A 21,237-nucleotide genomic window follows, 5' to 3' on the forward strand; every position below is an offset into this window, starting at 1 on the left:
CTATGATGCTTTACCATTGTGGTTTAGCTACTTGCTGTGACAAGTATGTTTTGTCCCAATGGCAGGGCTATCAAGCACAGTTCTCAGTGAGTTCTTAGCAGGAATGACTTTAGGCTAGAGCAGTACCAGGCAGAAGTGTCAGTGCAAGCAACTGGGGGGGGGGGGCTGGAAGGAGGATGTTAGACTGGCCGCCCTCATCCTTTGATTTTATACTTTCTCTGAGGGCCACCACAGTGGAGGTATGTCAGTGGGGGTTATTTACGAAAGGCAAATCCACTTTGCACTAAAAGTGCACTGCAAGTGCACTTGGAAGTGCAGTCGCTGTAGATCTGTGGGGGGCATGCATGGAAAATGAAAAACAGCATTTTAGTTTGCACATGATTGGATGATAAAATCAGCAGAGCTTCCCCTCATTTCAGATCTTCCCCTCAAATCTACAGCGACTGCACTTCTGCCCAGGTTGACACTGGGCTGCGGGAATGAAGCCGTGACAGTTTAGCTGAACTGTCAGTCCCAATTTCGGCTGTGATTTCAGAGACCTCTCGTCCCGAAATTTAAAAAAGTAGTACAGAAAGTACTTTTTTGAAATCGGTGCATCGCCACAGATGCCGCGTTGCACCGATTAGGACCGTGCCATTGCCAGCAAATGCTGCCGATTTGACATGTGATTTGACATGTCAAATCGTACCAATGTGAACCAGGGCTATAAGTGCACTTTTAGGGCAAAGTGGATTTGCCTTTAGTAAATAACCCCCAGTGTGTATGTCTTTATACTAATGGACAAAATCAAATCAAAATTTCAGGAATTATACAGTGATTGCCTACTTGTGCTACACTCTTCTAGCCATCTTCCAATATGATGCAGATTTTTTTCGCAGCAGACAATGAAGGTACCATGTGATAATACAGTTTCCCCAGGTCATTATAATGACAATACTGAGAGCACTGGAGGTACAATGTGATAATACATTTTTTCACATGTCAGTATAAAGACAATAGTAGGGAAACTGAAAATACAATGTGATAATACGGTTTCCCCTTGCCAGTATAAGGACATTCCTCTGAGCATAACGCCGCGTACAGACGGTCGTTTTTTGGGATGAAATACAACGACGTTTTATCTCATGAAACAAAAAGACGTTTTTCAAACTTCATTTTAAAAAACCACGTTGCCTACACACCATAGTTTTTTCAAAATGCTCTAGCAAAGCGCGGTTACGTTCAGCACTCTTTTCCATTGAAGCTTGCTTCAAAACTTGCTTCTGAGCATGCACGGGTTTAAAAACATCGTTTTAAACGTCGTTTTAGCAACACACTGTGATCTTTTATTAAACAAAAAACGACGTTTTGAAAAACAACATAAAAAATTGAAGCATGCTCGAATTATTTTTTTGGGCGTTTTTCAGAAGACATAAAACAAAGTTTTCCCCACACACGGTCATTTTAAATGACGTTTTTAAAAACGTCGTTTTTTTTCATCACATAAAGCGACCGTGTGTACGCGGCATTAGAGGTACAAAGTGATAATACAGATTCCGCATGTCACTACATTGACAATACTGAGAGCTACTGCTACATCAACATGGACAGCCTTAGGCCTTGTAGGATAAAAGCCCCACTGCTGCTTATATATGAAGTCTTTTTTAGGTTGGTGGTTTTGGAGGACCACACAATAGTGATGCTTTCGGTTTATGACTACCAAACAATTCATATTTTTATTATGAGTTGTTATTTTATGCTGTTATGCACTTTCAAGAGCAGGGGGACAGCTTGTGGGGTTAGACCAGTGATGACGAGCCTTGGCACCCCAGATGTTTTGGAACTACATTTCCCATGATGCTCAACTACACTGCAGAGTGCATGAGCATCATGGGAAATGTAGTTCCACAACATCTGGGGTGCCAAGGTTCGCCATCCCTGGGTTAGACAATTGACAGGGCAGCAACTTTCCGACATTAGGTTAACCCTGAGGCCTCGTACACATGCTCGAAAATTGCTGGCAGAGCTTTCTTGCCGAGTAAACTGAGCGTGTGTACGAGGCTTTCAGGTTTCTCGTCTGGAAATCTGCCCAGAATCTCAACGAGAAAAATAGAGAATATATTCTCTATTTTTCTCGTTGTGAGATTCTCTGCAGTTTTCTTGCCGAGAAACCCGAGAGTGTGTATACTTACCTGCCAACGTGGTAGCTTCCTAGGCATAGGTAGGGTCCAGCAAGATGGCGGCGACGGCATCGAATGTGACGAGCGCATGCTCGTCGTACGCGATGACGTCACCGCGTTCTTTCCTTTCAAGAGAACCGAGGTTCTTTTGAAACAAGAGTCCGTACACTCGGGCAGCATAAGATTCTTGCCAAGAATCTCGACAGGGAAAACAACGTTATTTTCCTGACGAGATAAGCTGCACAATTATAATTTTTTAAGACTAAATACTGAAATTCTTTCATAAGTCCAGTTGGTTTTAATGCTTCCAGAACCACTTATTGCTGACCTTCAAGGCAAGCTTGTGCTTCTTTTAACTTTTTTTCCTGTGCAAGCTGCAAAAAGCGTGACAGCTGTTTGAAGTTTCGGATTTTCACAGTAGATGAAGACAAGAGTAGCAGGGGGATCCCATTTTTGTCTTTATCCTCAGACTTCACTTCCGTGTCACTAGAATGACAAAATGCTGTGTTATATATATATAGATCTTAGAATCCGTGCTGAGCAGATACCGTCTATCATGCAGCTTTGTAGTAACACATGGAACCCTTATTTACTGGCCTCACATTACCCAATCATACCCTCTCTGCTTCCCTCATTGACAAGGTGGATGGCTTTTAGTCTGGATACTATTGCAGAACACAGTCTGGATGGCATGACATAAAGAAGGAATTTAAACAACATACAACCTGGATTTCAATCATGTAAATGCATTTAGAATAAATAAAAAATGCATTTGTAAATGTGCTGCTACGGTTTTGGCAGTGCAGTTAAAAGGAGTTTCTGAACAGTGGTTTGTATAGAAAGCACTGTTACAGTGTATGCTCATTTAATTTGTTTAAATAAAAACTATAGTATAACAGTACAACTAGCACTTAAAAAAAGTCTTGAAACTAACATAAACATTTAGTCTGGTACAATCAGACAACGCTCTTTTTTTCTTGTGTTGGGACTTTGGTTATGGAAGTTTTTGGAGTTTGCTATGAGACTCTCTGGGCATAGGAGAGAGGACGGTGCTGCAGAATAGCAGAAATTGTCACAGTTTCAATGACACCATTCAGACCTTTGACCCCCCCCCCCCCCCCGGCCTTAATTTTGTTGTTAATATTTAGTAGACACAACTGCTTCGGCTGTCTACTTGTTGGCTACATGGTATATGAGGCCCTCTTCACCTTCTGTCTTCTCTGGCAGTCAGTCCTGACATGAACAACGTTCTCCGCAGCATTCTCTTATGCAGGGCAAGGATGGTGCTACCACTACATAAACTAGGCTGCCACCTAGGGCGCACTGATGCCTAATGGCGCCCGGCCACTGGCTTCGCTCCATGTCTGCATGCTCTGCAGGATGCAGCACGTAACTAACTCAGTCTGACCGATAGTGTAATTAGAGGTGCAGCGCAGCACTGGAGACAGCGCTAGAGGAAGCAGAGCCAATACTTCCTGTATAGAGGGCCTTCTGTCACATGGGCAGGGCAAAGAGGGTGGAGCCAATGGGGGCGACAAAATGAGATTTCATCTAGAGTGTCAAAACTCCTTGCACCAACACTGATGCAGGGTGGCTTGATAACACACTCTGAGATGGCAGGTCCTTGGCACACTGAGCTCAAAGGAAATAGGATGAATGACATTTAAACCTTGAAGAGGTCCAGCAGTGAAGTTTTCACTGGGCAGCACCAGAAAGAAGGTGAGTATTGCAGTTCGAGTTCCTCTTTCTATTTTAACACTTGAGAAATCTAATTTAAGTTTAGTTGACGCTGGAGTTGGCATGTAATTATGGGGCTAGGTTAGGTGTTAGGCCTTTTTCAGATAGGCATACTATAGCGTATGCTGGGGCGAGGGTCATGTGTGCCTAAATGGGGTTGCACAGGTGTTCTGTGACTCCCTCTGCAGGCAGCCCCATTCATGTCAATTGGGACGCAGCAACTGCATGGACAGAGCTGTTCCCAATTTGACAGTCATATGGGTGCTGCTACACAGCCCAAACGCACACTGTCTATGTTCAGGGCCACACAATCGCACTCCCACAATTGTCAAAAAGGGAGCAGCGACTCTGTCTGTGCTCCCGATGCTCCAGATGCATCCCACTTGGCATGAATTAGACTAATGCAAAAGAGAACAACAGTACTTGCATCACAGTCCAAATGTCCTCAGAACCGAGGTAAGCAGACCAAGAAATGAGTCCGCCATTAAAGGGTTTGGCCTCTTGTGTGCACAATGCCTTTAAACTCCTTGAATCAGCGGGACACTGGAGGCTGTAGTAACATAAAGGACAGCAGAGCGCACAGGCTCCTAATGCAGCACATTTTTATTAAATCAAAATAAGAATAAAATCAATGAACTTACAAAAGTGTATTGTCAAAATACACTTTTGTATGTGCATTGATTTTATCCTTATTTTAATTTAAAGCGGGAGTTCACCCGGAAAAAAAAATTTAACATTAGATTGATGCTCATTTTGTCAAGGGGAATCAGGTAGTTTTTTTAAACTCAAAGCAGTACTTACCGTTTTAGAGAGCGATCTTCTCCGCCGCTTCCGGGTATGGTCTTCGGGACTGGGCGTTCCTATTTGATTGACAGGCTTCCGTCAGGCTTCCGACGGTCGCATACATCGCGTCACGAGTAGCTGAAAGAAGCCAAACGTCGGTGCGGCTCTATACGGCGCCTGCGCACCGACGTTCGGCTACTTTCGGAAAATCGTGACGTGATGTATGCGACCGTCGGAAGCATGTCAATCAAGTAGGAACGCCCAGTCCCGCAGCCCATACCCGGAAGCGGCGGAGAAGATGCATCTCTAAAACGGTAAGTACGGCTTTGATTGTAAAAAAAACACCTGATTCCCCTTGACAAAACGAGCCTCAATCTAATGTTAAAAAAAAAGGTTTTTGGGTGAACCTCCACTTTATTAAAAAGGTGTTGCACTAGGAGCCTGTGCGCTCTGCTTTTTCCTTTATGCATGAATTTGACTGCCTGACCAGGGATGTATGAAACACACGTGCATCGCTATAGCACGCCTGTGTGAAAAAGGCCCTAAAGTGGATGTAACCCAATTCACTAAATTTGACCTAGGCACATAAACCTGAAGGGGCAGATCCACAAAGAAGTTACGTTGGCGTATCTATTGATACGCCGCGTAACTTCTAGTTTGCTCAGGCGTATCTTTGTTTTGTATCCACAAAACAAGATACGCCTGAAGCTGTGCTAGATCCGACTGGCGTACGTCTTAGTATGCCGTCGGATCTAAGGTGCATATTTACGCTGACCGTCGATTTCCGCGTTGAGTATGCAAATTAGCTAGATACGGCGATTCACGAACGTACGTCCGGCTGGCGCATTTTTTTACGTCGTTTCCGTAAGGCTTTTTTCGGCGTATAGTTACCCCTGCTATATGAGGCGTATCCTATGTTAAGTATGGCCGTCGTTCCCGCGTCGAATTTTGAATTTTTTACGTCGTTTGCGTAAGTCGTTTGCGAATAGGGCTTTGCGTAGAATGACGTTCACGTCGTAAGCATTGGCTTGTTGCGGGTTAATTTTGAGCATGCGCACTGGGATACCCCCACGGACGGCGCACTTTGGTGTTTTTTAACTATACCTGTAAAGAGCCTCCTTCTCTGCTTACCAGCAGACTGTGGTCCGCTTACTTTGGCTGTATTTACTAGGATTTCCACAATCCTAACTGGCTACCTGGCTTAGCTATATTGCCAGTGTGTTGGTATCCAGGTTTGTGTTATATGATTCAATATGACCTGTGTATCGAAACATGTAGAGCAGAGCAAGAAAATCCTTCTGCATACCGGACCCATATTTAAGGCTATTCACTCCATATTTATACTGTCCGACCATTATTGTTTGTTGGTTGTGTATTTCTCTTATTTGAGTGTACCAATGTTACTATAGTTTTTGGAAGTGATATTAGAGCATTATTTTGGGCCATGTACTGATAATTATTATACAAAACATTTTTTGATTGTATTATTGTATTTTATAGAATTCTATAATAATAAAAAAAAACTTTGATTTTTACACGAACTACCCATGTGCCGTTTAAAGTCCAATTTCTGAAGCCTCGTACACACGACCGAGGAACTCGACGGGCGAAACACATCATTTTCCTCGTCGAGTTCCTTGTTAGGCTGTCGAGGAACTCGACAAGGCAAGTTTCTCCATTCCCGTCGAGGAAAAAGAAGACATGCTCTCTTTTTGGTTCGACGGGATCCTCGACAGTTTCCTCGTCGAAAAATGTACACACGACCGGTTTCCTCGGCAAAAAAAAAAATCCCCTGTTTTTTGCTGAGAAACTCAGTCATGTGTACGAGGCCTCAGTGTAATCTAGTGTCCCCTATGCATATACCTGCATGATCCCTCTAAAAGCTTAAAATAATTGTAGTAAGCATCGAAACTCCAGTGATCTCCACTAGCTTCCAGATCCTGTGCTGGGCATCTACCCTATTGCAATGTGAACACAGGAGGTCTGCCGCTGGACACAGGCGCCATTCAGAGTACGCTTTGCATTTTCTCACTGAATGAAAAGCATTCTCTGATTGTACGAGGTGTGTGATGCCACCACCTCACCTCTCGGCCACAGCTTAAAGCGGGGGTTCACCCTTAGAGGGCACTTTTCCCCCTTAGATTCCTGCTCGTTTTTACTAGGGGAATCGGCTATTTATTTTAAAATATGTGCAGTACTTACCCGTTTACGAGATGCATCCTCTCCGTCGCTTCCGGGTATGGGCTTCGGGAATGGGCGTTCCTTCTTGAGTGACAGTCTTCCGAGAGGCTTCCGACGGTCACATCCATCGCGTCACGATTTTCCGAAAGAAGCCGAACGTCGGTGCGCAGGCGCAGTATAGAGCCGCACCGACGTTCGGCTTCTTTCGGCTACGAGTGACGCGACGGATGCGACCGTCGGAAGCCTCTCGGAAGGCTGTCACTCAAGAAGGAACGCCCGCTCCCGAAGACCCATACCCGGAAGCGACGGAAGAAGATGCAGCTCGAAAACGGGTAAGTACTGCTCATATTTTAATACAAATAGCCGATTCCCCTAGACCGAACGAGCAGGAAGCTAAGAGGATAAAACAATTTTTTTTACAAATGGGTGAACTCCCGCTTTAAGGAATCCTTTGCAACCTCAGTTTGCCAGCCACAGAGAAAAGCTTTTGGTAAAAGCTTTTGTAGGGATAAGGACTCTCTAACTGCCCACACATTACATAGCGTAGTCCTGGTGATTGGCTGCTTAGGCACCCAGCCATGGGAGGAAGGGCAAACATATTGTTTACTCTCCCATACCCTGGTGGGCAGGCAATTAAGAGAACCTGTTACTTTGTACTACATGAACAAAGCACAGGATCTCTTTGAGCTGATCACTTTCCCATAAATATGTAGAAAACATTTAAAAAGACTGCAGTTTCACTTAAAGCTGAACTAAATGTCATAGATATTCTAACTCTGAAAAAATGCCAGTAATTTAGACTCGTTACAGTGCTTTTCAAGTATTGCTTGTTTTATTTTTCTAGGTCTAGCCTCACCTAATATCATAACCAGATCCAAATGCGGAGAGCTCCAAGTTGGTTTTCCATTGCAGAGGCTCTCTGAAGACAAACTCCGCCTCTTCTGGATGCCTGTAGCTGAAAGGCTCCACATACTTTATGATGTCGTTTAGCAGAGCTTCATTCAGAGGTGTGATCTCCAGCTTGCCAGTTCCAGAACCAGCGCTAGTCCACTGAGCCGCTCTTGTCAGTGCCACGCCCATTGGAACGGCTGCTTTACAGGGATGTCACCTTTTAAAAGAAGAAAAAAAACACGGCCAAGTTATATAAAAAGATAAACCAAAGTAATTGTCCATCATTTTTCAACCACTGGAAAATCGCTATAAAATTATGAGATTGTTATAATACTTGGAGCTTAAACACTGCAAGCTAGAATTCAGCTGGTACCTTTTTTCTCTTTCAGAACTCACAATCTGTGTTTATATCTCATCTCTATATATTTATTAGAGTCAAACTAAAGCCCTGTACACACGATCGGATATCTGATGGAATCTAATCCGATGGATTTTTTCGACGGATATCCGATGAAGCTGACTTTCATCAGTCTTGCATACACACTATGGGGTAGATTCACGTAGAATGGCGTATGTTTGTGCGGGCGTAACGTATCCTATTTACGTTACGCTTCCGCAACTTTTACAGGCAAGTGCCGTATTCTCAAAAGAAAGTTGCGGCGGGGTAGCGTAAATAGGCTGACGTAAGCCCGCCTAATTCAAATTGTGAAGAGGTGGGCGTGTGCTATGTAAATTAACCCTGACCCAACGTGATTGACGTTTTTCACGAACGGCGCATGCGCCATCCGTGGAATTTCCCAGTGTGCATTGCTCCAAAGTACGCCGCAAGGACGTATTGGTTTCGACGTGAACGTAAATTACGTCCAGCCCCATTCACGGACGACTTAATTTTTCGAATTTCGTTGCGGGAACGACGGCCATACTTAACATTGGTACGCCGCATATACGCCCCATATAGCAGGGGTAACTTTACGCCGGGGAAAGCCTAACGTAAACGACGTAACTGTACTGCGTCGGCCGGGCGTACGTTCGTGAATTCGCGTATCTAGCTGATTTACATATTCTAGGCGTAAATCAGCGTACATGCCCCTAGTGGCCAGCGTAAATATGCAGTTAAGATCCGACGGCGTAAGAGACTTACGCCGGTCGGATCTAATAGAAATCTATCCGTAACTGATTCTATGAATCAAGCGCATAGATACGACCGGCCAGACTCAGAGATACGATGGCGTATCTGGAGATACGCCGTCGTATCTCCTTTGTGAATCTACCCCTATAAGACTAAATTCCGACCGTGCCAAAACGCAGTGACGTAAAACACTACAACGAGCCGAAAAAAATGAAGTTCAATGATTCCGAGCTTGCGTCGACTTGATTCTGAGCATGTGTGGATTTTTCTCCGATGGAGTTTCACATAGACGATCGGATTTTTCTATCGGTTTTTTATCCATAGGAAAAATTTAAAACATGTTCTATTTTTTAACACCGATGGAAAAAAAAAAAAACAATGGGGCCCACACACGATCGGTTTGTCTGATGAAAACAGTCTATCGGTCTGTTTTCATCGGACAAACCGATCATGTGTACACGGCTTAAGATGAAAGAAGACCCTCTGTTACTAATCCCACTATACTCCCCAAAGTAAAACTAAAGGCAAAACTATTTATTTTTAGATTTTGATGCAGTGGTGAGGTTTTAGAACCTCTGATTTTATTGCTGTCTGTGTCCACATTGGGTAGATTCCCTCTCTCCAATCGTCTTTATCACCAGTGTCACCAGAAATTAAAGTTAGCAGAAATCCAAAAATTTGAGTTGCCCCCAGAACAGGAATAGGGAGGAAATCTTCCAATGGAGACACTTGATTGGAAAAATATCCGCCCACTTTATGTTGAGTCAACAGGACAGGAAGTGAAGGGAAATGTCCCAAATGAGACAAATATTGAAAAAAACTGGTGGTGTTTTTTTTTATTATTATATTTTTCTTCAATATGGCTGCTTTCACACTAAGCTGTGGCCACTGGCGGGGCGTTTTTTTAACCTCCGCTAGCGCTCCTGAATGAAGGGTTAAAAGCGCCCGGCGCTTTGCTGGCGATTCGGCGGCGCTGCCCATTGATTTCAATGGGCAGGGGCGCTTTAGGAGCGGTGAGTTCACACCGCTCCTAATGCGTTTCAAAGAAGCTGCTGGCAGGACTTTTTCTGATGCTCTGCCAGCGCACCGCTCCAGTGTGAAAGCCCTCGGCCTTTCACACTGGATTGAATGAAGCCGCTGTTTCAGGGTGCTTTGCAGGTGCTATTTTTAGCGCTAAAGCACATGCAAAGCGCCTCGGTGTGAAAGGAGTCTATGTATACAGAAAAAGAGGAAATCACAGAACATCAAATAACAGCAAAGGCTGTTATCCAAGACAGCTGGATAATTTGACACAGTGCTAACAGAACACATAAATGTCCTTATAACAAGAAAACACATAAAAATAACTGATGAATACAGACAACCAGGTTTGACAACGGCTATTGGTGGTACAGAGCTGACCCCCTTGGACCCTCGGATATGGTCATCTCATTAGGCCCCTTTCAGACTGGGGCGGGAGCCGTGCTGGCGGTATATCGCCGCTAAAAATAGCGGCCCTATACCGCCGGGATTGCAGCGGGAATCAGCCGCTAGCGGTGCGGTATTAACCCACGCTAGCGGGCGACAAAGGGTTAATACCGCCCGCAATGCGCCTCTATAGAGGCGCATTGCGGGCGGTATTGCCGCGGTTTCCCATTGTTTTAAATGGGAAGGAGCAGTATACATGCCGCTCCTCTCACCGCTCCAAAGATGCTGCTGACAGGAGATTTTTTTCTCTCCCGCCAGCGCATCGCCTCAGTGTGAAAGCCCTCGGGCTTTCACATTGAATAGGCAGTGGAGGAGTTTTTCAGGTGGTATAGCAGCGCTATTTTTAGCGCTGTACCGCCTGAAAACCTCTTCAGTGTGAAAGGGGCCTTATGTTGGTCATGTCTTTAAAATGTTCAACAGATTGGGTGGGGTTAGGGGAATGGTTAGGGGGTTGAAGGTGGGTAACTAACACTTTAGGTAAAGTGGTAGGACAAATAGTGGGATAGGGGATCTAACAGCTATTTTCCTACCCCATCCAAAATAATATAGCTCTAAAAAATGTCTTTCTCATTTATTTTACTTTTTTATTTTTTAGTTTTACACTGTCCCTTTAAATAAATGTTTTTTTGATCACTTTTATTCCTATTGATTTGTTTTTGTTTTGGGATGTGGATTCCCCTTAACTTCCTGTCCTGTAGGCTCAACAGGAGGTGAGAGGAAATCTCTCTCATGTGAGGAAATCCCCTATTGTAGTATTTGCATAAACACACAGAGGTGTGAATTCCCAGAGGCGGTTTGTGTGCTTTCAGGGATTCACATCTGTTTGTGCGTTTATGCGAGCACAGTGTATACCCGTATACAGATATTCTTCCCTATATGTGACTCTATGTAGTTTCCACGGGTGTGTTTTTTTGGGAGACGTGCAGGGACTTTTTTTTATATGCAGCACAGTGCATTTTTGGCTTCATAGCCTTCAATAGAATTGCATGAAAAAAAAAACATGTACATGGGTTGTTGGTGCAGTTTTGGTGTGTTTGGCGCATCAAAACGCACATGAAACAAAACGCATCAAAAAACGCACATGAAACAAAACGCAAAACCTTCTGGAAAATGGGCCTCAAAACTGCATCAGCCACACAAGCATAGATAGACAAGGACAAGGACAAGTTTGGAAATTTTCTCCTGAACGAAGGATAAATTGAAAGGTTAACCACTGAAGCCCTGGACCATTTTATAGCTAAAGGACCAGGCCACTTGCGATTCGGCACTGCGTCGCTTTTACTGACAATTGCGTGCGACGTGGCTCCCAAACAAAATTTACGTTTTTTTTCCCCACAAATAGAGCTTTCTTTTGGTGGTATTTGATCACATCTGCGGTTTTTATTTTTTGCGCTATAAACAAAAATAGAGCGATAACTTTGAAAAAAATTCAATATTTTTAACTTTTTGCTATAATAAATATCCCCAAGAAATCTATAAAAAAAACATATTTTTTCCTCATTTTATACCAATACGTATTCTTCTACATACTTTTGGTAAAAAAAAAATCGCAATAAGCGTTTATTGATTGATTTGCGCAAAAGTTATAGTGTTTACAAAATAGGGGATAGTTTTATAGCATTTTTATTAATATTTTTTTTTTTTACTAGTAATGGCAGCGATCTGCGATTTTTATCGTGACTGCGACATTATGGCGGACACATCGGACACTTTTGACACATTTTTGGGACCATTGTCATTTTTACAGCAATCAGTGCTATAAAAATGCACTGGATACTGTGAAAATGACACTGGCAGTGAAGGGGTTAACCACTAGGTGGCGCTGTAGGGGTTAAGTGTTCCCTAAGAAAAGATTCTTACTGTAGGGGGATGTGGCTTGCTGTGACACGTCACTGATCGTGTTCCCGATGAAGGGAACACGATCAGTGACAGTGTCACTAGGCAGAACGGAGAGATGTTGTGTTTACACTAATATCTCCCCATTCTATCTGTCCGTGAGGCGATCGCGGGTATGCCCTTGGTGATCGAGTCCGCGGGACCCGTGGGCACGCTCATGGAGATCGCGGCGGGTGTGCGCCCGCAACAACCTCTTCTTAAAGGGGATGTACAGGTATGTCCTTTTGCCTGCCCATGCCATGCTGCAGACGTATATCTGCGTGCGCCAATCGGTTAATGTGTTTGCAGTCTGAACTGTCTGCATTAGGTATATGTAAAAAAAAAAAAAAATATATTAATTTATGTCCACTGAATGATTTATCGGTCATTACATGATGGCACTATCGTTTGCGGCCAAATTTTCTTTCAACCCGTAGTTGCAGGAAAACATTTTTAATGAATATTAAAAAAAAAAACACTAAAGATAACCAGATGTTTGTTGTATACTATGAAAGATGATGTTACATCGAGTAAATAGATACCTAACACGTCATGGTTTAACCACTTAATCACCGCCTCATAGACAAAATACGTCTACAAGGCGGTTCCTTAACTCTGGGAGGACGTCCATGGACGTCCTTCAAGAATCGCGCTCCCGCGCGCCCCCTGGGGTGCCCACACGGGAGTGTCCGTGACCGCCGGGTCCTCTAGATCACGGATCACGTATCGTGGTAAATTGCCGCTGATAGTGGCTGTTTACCACGTGATCACTCCATCCAATGACGGAGCGATCACATGTAAACAAACCGGCGTCATTTGATGACGCCGGTTGCTCCCTCCTCTCTCTGTACCGATCGGTACAGTGTGAGAGGAGAGAGCGGGTGTCAGCAGCACTGTGGGCTGGATCTGTGACTATTGCAGTCACAGATCCAGCCATCCCTGCTCAGCCATCCCTGCAATACCCTGCGCAATACTCTGCAATACCCCTGCGCAATACTCTACAATACCCCCTGCGTAATACTCTGCAATTCCCCCTGCACAATACTCTGCAATACCCCTGCGCAATACTCTGCAATACCCCCTGTGCAATACTCTGCATCACCCCCGCACAATACTCTGCAATACCCCCGCACAATACTCTGCAATACCCATACTCTGCAATGCCCCCTGCGCAATACTCTGCAATACCTCCTGCACAGTACTCTGCAATACCCCCAGCACAATACTCTGCAATACCTCCTGCGCAGTACTCTGCAATACCCCCGCACAATACTCTGCAATACCCCCTGCGCAATACTCTGCAATACCCCTGCACAATACTCTGCAATACCTCCTGCGCAATACTCTGCAATACCCCCGCACAATACTCTGCAATACCTCCTGCGCAATACTCTGCAATACCCCCGCACAATACTCTGCAATTCCCCCTGCACAATACTCTGCAATACCCCTGCGCAATACTCTGCAATACCCCCTGTGCAATACTCTGCATCACCCCCGCACAATACTCTGCAATACCCCCGCACAATACTCTGCAATACCCATACTCTGCAATACTCCCTGCGCAATACTCTGCAATACCTTCTGCGCAGTACTCTGCAATACCTCCTGCGCAGTACTCTGCAATACCCCCGCACAATACTCTGCAATACCCCCTGCGCAATACTCTGCAATACCCCTGCACAATACTCTGCAATACCTCCTGCGCAATACTCTGCAATACCCCCGCACAATACTCTGCAATACCTCCTGCGCAATACTCTGCAATACCCCCGCACAATACTCTGCAATTCCCCCTGCACAATACTCTGCAATACCCCTGCGCAATACTCTGCAATACCCCCTGTGCAATACTCTACATCACCCCCCGCACAATACTCTGCAATACCCCCGCACAATACTCTGCAATACCCCCGCACAATACTCTGCAATACCCATACTCTGCAATACCCCCTGCACAATACTCTGCAATACCTTCTGCGCAGTACTCTGCAATACCTCCTGCGCAGTACTCTGCAATACCCCCGCACAATACTCTGCAATACCCCCTGCGCAATACTCTGCAATACCCCTGCACAATACTCTGCAATACCTCCTGCGCAATACTCTGCAATACCCCCGCACAATACTCTGCAATACCTCCTGCGCAATACTCTGCAATACCTCCGCACAATACTCTGCAATACCCCCTGCACAATACTCTGCAATACCTCCGCACAATACTCTGCAATACCCCCGCACCAATACTCTGCAATACCCCCTGCGCAATACTCTGCAATACCCCTGCACAATACTCTGCAATACCCCCTGTGCAGTACTCTGCAATACTCCCTGCACAATACTTTGCAATACCCCCTGCGCAGTACTCTGCAATACCCCCTGCGCAGTACTCTGCAATACCCCCTGCGCAATACTCTGCTATACCCCCTGCGCAGTACTCTGCAATACCCCCGAACAATTTTCAGATATTGGCACCATAGCTTGTGGACGCTATAACCTTCACAAAGACCAAATAATTTTCACCAATTTGTACTTATTTTTACCAAAGATATGTAGCAGTATACATTTTGGCCAAAATTTATGAATAAAAATTACAAATTTGCTAAATTTTATAACAGAAACAATTAAAAACATTTTACAGAATTTTCAGTCTTTTTTCTTTTAGCGCAAAAAAATAAAAAACCCTACGGTGATTAAATACCACCAAAAGAAAGCTCCATTTGTGGGAAAAAAGGACGAAAATGTCATTTGGGTACAGTGTTGTATGTCTGAGTAATTGTCATTCAAAATGTGAGAGCACCGAAAGCTGGAAATTGATCTGGTTATTAAGGGGGTTTAGGTGCCCAGTGGTCAAGTGGTTAAAGTTGTGCACACTTGTGGATTGGCACCAAACATCAGTACTTAAAAATCTCCATAGGAGACGCTTGAATTTTTTTTACAGGTTACATGTTTAGAGTTACAGAGGAGGTCTAGCGCTAGAATTATTGCTCTCACTCTAACATTTGCGTCGTCTGTAACCTGTGTGTATCTGGCTCTACTATCCAGTGCCTCACCAGTCACTGACCTCACCACACGTCCCTGGTGAGAAGTCGTGATATGTCTCCTGCTCATCGGCTGATTTAACCCTGCAGATGCCTCACCACTGTGCCACCATGGTGGTTTGCGGGACGGTCGTGGGGCAGCCCCATAGACTTGCATGGGCTGTGTTTGGCGGGGGTAACGTCCGCTGAATGCGACTTGCCTAATTTTTCCCGTAAAGAACAACATCATTGCCACGACATGTGTACCGCCATTTCGGAGGGCGATTTGGGGTGGTAAAACAATGGCTCAGCTGCCCGGATTTTACCGCCTGTTGGCCGCAATGTGAATACATCCTTATAGGTAGATTCAGGTACAATGGCGTTAAGTTACGGCGGCGTAGCGTAGCCTGTTTAGGCTACGCCGTCGTAAATTAGCTAGGCTAGTAATGATTCTCAATCTACTTACCTGCTAATTTACGGCGACGTAGCCTAAAACGAGCGGGCGTAAGGGCGCCTAATTCAAATGGGTTGGGGGGGGGCGTGTTTCATGTTAATGAGGCTTGACCTCACGTTTTTGACGTTTTTTGTCACTGCGCATGCGCCGGGCAACTACATTTCCCAGTGTGCATTACGGCTAAGTACACCGTACGGGCCTATTGATTTCGACGTGGACGTAAACAACGTAAATCCCGATTCGTGGACGACTTACGCAAACAACGAAAAAATTTCAAATTTCGCGCCGGGAACGGCGGCCATACTTAACATTACTATTCCACTAGAGCCTAGCTCAAACTTTCCGCAGCCTATCTCTTACGTAAACGGCGTAAAAGTACTGCGTCGGCCTGGCGTATGTTCGTGAATCGGCGTATCCCCTCATTTACATAATCTACGCCGGCCGCAAATAAAGCGCCACCTAGCGGCCATCAGAAAAATTGCAATCTAAGATAGAACGGCGCAAGCCGTCGTATCTTAGATATGTTTAAGCGTATCTCTGTTTGAGCATACGCTTAAACATACGGCGGCGTAGATTCTGAGTTAAGCCGGCCTAACTCTACCTGAATCTACCTAATAGAGCAGGGGTGTCATACTGAGGGCCTTCCAGCTGTTGCGGAACTACAAGTCCCATCATGCCTCTGCCTGTGGGGGTCATGATTGAAACTGTCAGCCTTGCAATGGCTCATGGGACTTGTAGTCCCACAACAGCTGGAGGGCCGCCGGTTTGAGACCCCTGCATTAGAGAGCTCAAACAAGAACACCAATAAAAGCCCGGCAGACGTTCTAACCCTTCCCGAATCAAATCAAAAAAGTTTTACCTTCAGTTATACGCCAAGATATATTTTTGGAAAGCTCTCTAGAGATGATGTACACTCGAATACGTCCTGTCAGTGTTGGTTGTCGAGCTCTGCTGGGACTTGTAGTTCCTCCTGTGTACACAGATGTTGCACAGTCCTATACACAATAGTAGAGTGATGGAATGATACACACAGCACACAGTGAGTGCAGAAATCACAGTAACATAAATGTCTATATAGGAGTATAACAGCACCTACCACACACACACACACACATAGGCACAACACCGGGAGCACACGTTCTATTACACCGGGCATCCGCCGCTTGTTACAGATCACCATGGAGACGGGCAGCGCCTGCGCAGTGTGGAATCCGGCTGCCCGGCAACCATCGTAAACATCGGGAGGCGGAGTTCAGGTATATAGCAGCGTGTGATAGGCTGCCAGTGGTGACCGCGGGAGGACACGTGCACGGCGGGGGGTTTATTATGATTATTATTGAATAGTAATCCCGAATCCAACACACAGGGACCGGCCATAGGAAGAGCTCACACCCGTCCCTGCCTTGTGATGTCTAGAAATTAATAAACATGTACGCTGTGATGAAAAACAATTACGATAATGTCCCTGATGACACCTACAGTGTTTAATCATTTGAATCCCCCCCCCCGACAATTCTGACTCTTCTCACATACATGTAAAAATCAGCATTTTTATTTTCTATTTATACAGAGAATACACACACACACATCCAGGTGTGTTTAGGCTTTTGGGTGTACACCCTAATAGGCTGTGCACACCTGTGCTTAGAACCCCCAAACATTATGGGGCAGATCCACAAAAGGATTACGCCAGCGTATCTACTGATACGCCGGCGTAATTTTAAATTTCCCGCGTCGTATCTTTGTTTTGAATCCTCAAGACAAGATACGACTGCATCTGGGATCGATCCGACAGGCGTACGTCTTAGTACGCCGTCGGATCTAAGCTGCAATTTTTCGGCGGCCGCTAGGTGGCGTTCCCGTCGAAATCGTCAGCCCCATATGGAAACTCCCCTTTTTTTTATTTAAAAAAAATATTATTTTTTAATATATTTTTATTTTATTTCTTATTAAAGGGCCAATTTTTTTTTTTTTTTAGAGGTCCGGAGGTCCCCGAAGACCCCCAGGGCCCCGGATGGAAACCCCCCTTTTTTTATTTATTTTTTATAAAAAATATATATTTTTTCTAATATATTTTTATTTTATTTTTTATTAAAGAGACAATTTTTTTTAGGGGTAATTAAAGGGCTCAGAGGTCCCCAGGGCCCCATGTGGCAAACCCCCTTTTTTTTATTTGTTATAAATGTTTATTTTTTTATTTATATATATTTATTTTTTCTGTTTTTATTAAAGGGCCCAGAGGTCCCCAGGGCCCTGAATGGCAACCCCCCTTTTTTTTTTTATAAATGTTTATTTTTATTTATATATATATATATATATATATATATATATATATATATATATTTTTTTTTTTTTTCTTTTAAATTAAAGGGCCCAGAGGTTTCTTTTTTTTTATTATTATTATTATTATTATTATTATTATTATTATTATTAAAGGGCCCAGAGGTCCCGAATGGCAACCCCCCTTTTTTGTAATTTTTTTTTATAAAAAAATAAATAATAATTTGTGTGTATATATATATATTTATTTTTTATTAAAGGGCCCAGAAGAAATAAATAAAAATATATATAAAGAAGGGGCGCTTCTTTAGACATATGTTTCTTTACTTCTTCTTTTTTTTGTAAAGGCCCGCCCCCCCCCCCCCCATTCTCAATTCGCAGCAAACCCCCCCCCCCCCGCTTCTCAATTTCAGGCGGCAGCACCCCCCGGTTCTCTGCTCCAGGGGGCCCATGCTGTGTAAGGGGCCCCATAATTCCTGATGGCTGCCCTGCATTCAGTGCTGGAAGTTCAGGAACTGCGTTCCATCACCTTCTTGCTGAAAAAGAGCCCTGATTTTTAGGCTCAATTCTATTTTTACATTTATACGTTTTTCAACTATTTCATATATTTTGTTGCTATTTATTAACAACTGTTATGAACAAACATTATATATATTTTTAAGCAGAGGCCCTAGAGCAGTGATGGTGAACCTTGGCACCCCAGATGTTTTGGAACTACGTTTCTAATGATGCTCATGCACTCTGTAGTGTACTGGGGCATCATGGGAAATATAGTTCCAAAACATCTGGGGTGCCAAGGTTCGCCATCACGGCCCTAAAGCATAAAATGGTGGGTGTTGCAATTTTGTTATTTGCGCAGCGGTTTTTCAAATGCAATTATTTTGGAAAAAAATTCTCTTTGTTGAATTTTAAGGCACATAAACACAATATAATACCCAATTGTTTGGTAAATTATAAAAGATGATGTAAATAGATACCTAACATGTCACACTTCAACCGCTTAAGACCCGGACCATTATGCAGGTAAAGGACCTGGCCCCTTTTTGCGATTAGGCACTGCGTCGCTTTAACTGACAATTGCGTGGTCGTGCGACGTGGCTCCCAAACAAAATTGGCGTCCTTTTTTTCCCACAAATAGAGCTTTCTTTTGGTGGTATTTGATCACCTCTACGGTTTTTATTTTTTGCACTATAAACTAAAATAGAGCGATGATTTTGAAAAAAATGCAATATTTTTTACTTTTTGCTATAATAAATATCCCCAAAAAAGTTATAAAAAAAACATATTTTTTCCTCAGTTTAAGCCGATACGTATTCTTCTACATATTTTTGGTAAAAAAAAAAATCGCAATAAGCGTTTATCGATTGGTTTGCGCAAAATGTATAGCATTTCCAAAATAGGGTATAGTTATATGTCATTTTTTATTAATAATTATTTTTTACTACTAATGGCGGTGACTGCGACATTATAGCAGACACACTGGACACTTTTGACACATTTTTGGGACCATTGTCTTTTTTACAGCGAAAAGTGCTATAAAAATGCAATGATTACTGTGAATATGACAATGGCAATGAAGGGGTTAACCACTAGGGGCGCTAATGGGGTTAAGTGTGTCCTATTGTGTGTTTCTTACTGTAGGGGGGGTGTGGCTGTACGCGTGACGTCACTGATCGTCGTTCCCTATGACAGGGAACAGACGATCAGTGACAAGCCACAGAGAAGGACGGAGAAGGTTTGTTTACACACACCTCTCCCCGTTCTTCAGCTCCTGTGACCCGATCGTGGGACACCGGCAGCGATCGGGACACCAGCCGTGCCATTCTGTCGACGTATATATTCATGCGGCAGTCCTTAAGCGGTTAAAATTGTGCTGCTCGTAGAATGGCGCCAAGCTATGATATCTAAAAATCTCCATAGGCGACGCTTTAAAAGCCTTTACAGATTACCCGTTAAGAGTTAGGCCTAGTACACACGAGAGGATCGATCCGCGGATAAATCCTCTGGCGGATTTTGATCTCATGGTTGTACTAACCATGAGATCAAAATCCCCGCGGAATTCCCTCTGCGGTGACGTGTCGCGCCGTCGCCGCGATGAGGACGCGGCGACGTGTGCGACGCTGTCATATAAGGAATTCCATGCATGCGTCGAATCATTACGACGCATGCGAGGGATGCAATCGGACGGATTGATCCGCTGAGTCTGTACAGACCAGCGGATCAATCCGCTGGACTGGATTCCAGCGTATAGATTTCTTAGCATGCTAAGAAATCTTGATCCGCTGGAAATCCATCCCCGGAGGAAAAAATCAGCGGAAAAATATCCGCTGGATCGTACACACCAGGGGATCTATCCGCTGAAACAGGTCCGCGGATAAATTTCAGCGGATCGATCCTCTCGTGTGTACGGGGCCTTACAAAGGAGGTTTGGGGCTAGAATTATTGCTCTTGCTATAACATTTGTGACAATATCTCACATGTGTGGTGCAAACACCGTTTACATATGCATACTTGACTTATGTTTGTGTTTGCCTTTTTGCACAAGATGGGGGGGGGGGGGGGCTTTATATATTTTCTTATTATTTATTTTATTTGTATTTTGTAAAATCTCTTTCATTGCTATAAAAAGGAATGAACAACATCCTTCCTGACAACGTGGGCGGTGACAGGTCCTTTTTATCTATTAGATGCCCAGGTTTCTCCTCTGCCCCCCAAAGCATCTGATCAAACCCAGATCAGTAATGAGACCGCAACCGTAAGGCTCCATTCACACCTGGGTAATCAAACTACCACAATTCTGCCCGCGATTACAAATCACAGCAAATTACTTCTTAATGGCACCCCAATCGTGATGCGATTTTCGCAATGCGCGAAGCTTGTCACTCAAAAAGAAGCAGGAGCTTCTTTGGGGGGACGGCATCACGCGTTGCAATTTGCCGCGATTCCAGCCTTGATTTATCGCAGCAAAATCACACTGCAATTGGGGTGCCATTAAGAAGTAATGGCATCGCAAATGAGTCTTGCCTTTTTCCACGATTTGCAATCTCCTAGGTGTGAATGGAGCCTTGGTAACAAAATCGTCCTCACTTCCAGTTTCTGACATCCCATAGTTGGAGACATAGGTATGTGCAGCCTATTTGTCAGGAACCGGACCTGCTTCCTACACCAGTTTCTCAGCCACTTGTTCAGTTCCCTAAGCTCCTGCTGCCTCGCTGGTGTGGCTCGAGGCACAGGTCGTATTTCTGAGAAAACTACCTTGGA

The 21,237-nt window shown here is 44.2% G+C and overlaps 1 protein-coding gene across 2 annotated transcripts in view; it reads right to left on the minus strand.

Annotated features, from left to right (window-relative positions):
• ODAD2 (outer dynein arm docking complex subunit 2) overlaps positions 1–16,885 on the minus strand; it is a 234,072-nt gene extending 217,187 nt beyond the window's left edge. For both annotated transcript variants that reach the window (XM_040352587.1, XM_040352586.1), the window contains exons 1-4: positions 16,793–16,885; positions 16,556–16,691; positions 7,717–7,968; positions 2,488–2,645 (exon numbers count right to left, since the gene is read on the minus strand). In XM_040352587.1, the coding sequence (XP_040208521.1) occupies positions 2,488–2,645; positions 7,717–7,940 (382 nt within the window). In that variant the 5' untranslated portion in view covers positions 7,941–7,968; positions 16,556–16,691; positions 16,793–16,885. The remainder of the gene's footprint in view (positions 1–2,487; positions 2,646–7,716; positions 7,969–16,555; positions 16,692–16,792) is intronic.
• Positions 16,886–21,237: the final 4,352 nt, after the last annotated feature.

This window comes from Rana temporaria, chromosome 5, assembly GCF_905171775.1.
Source record: "Rana temporaria chromosome 5, aRanTem1.1, whole genome shotgun sequence".
Classification (NCBI taxonomy): Eukaryota; Metazoa; Chordata; class Amphibia; order Anura; family Ranidae; genus Rana; species Rana temporaria.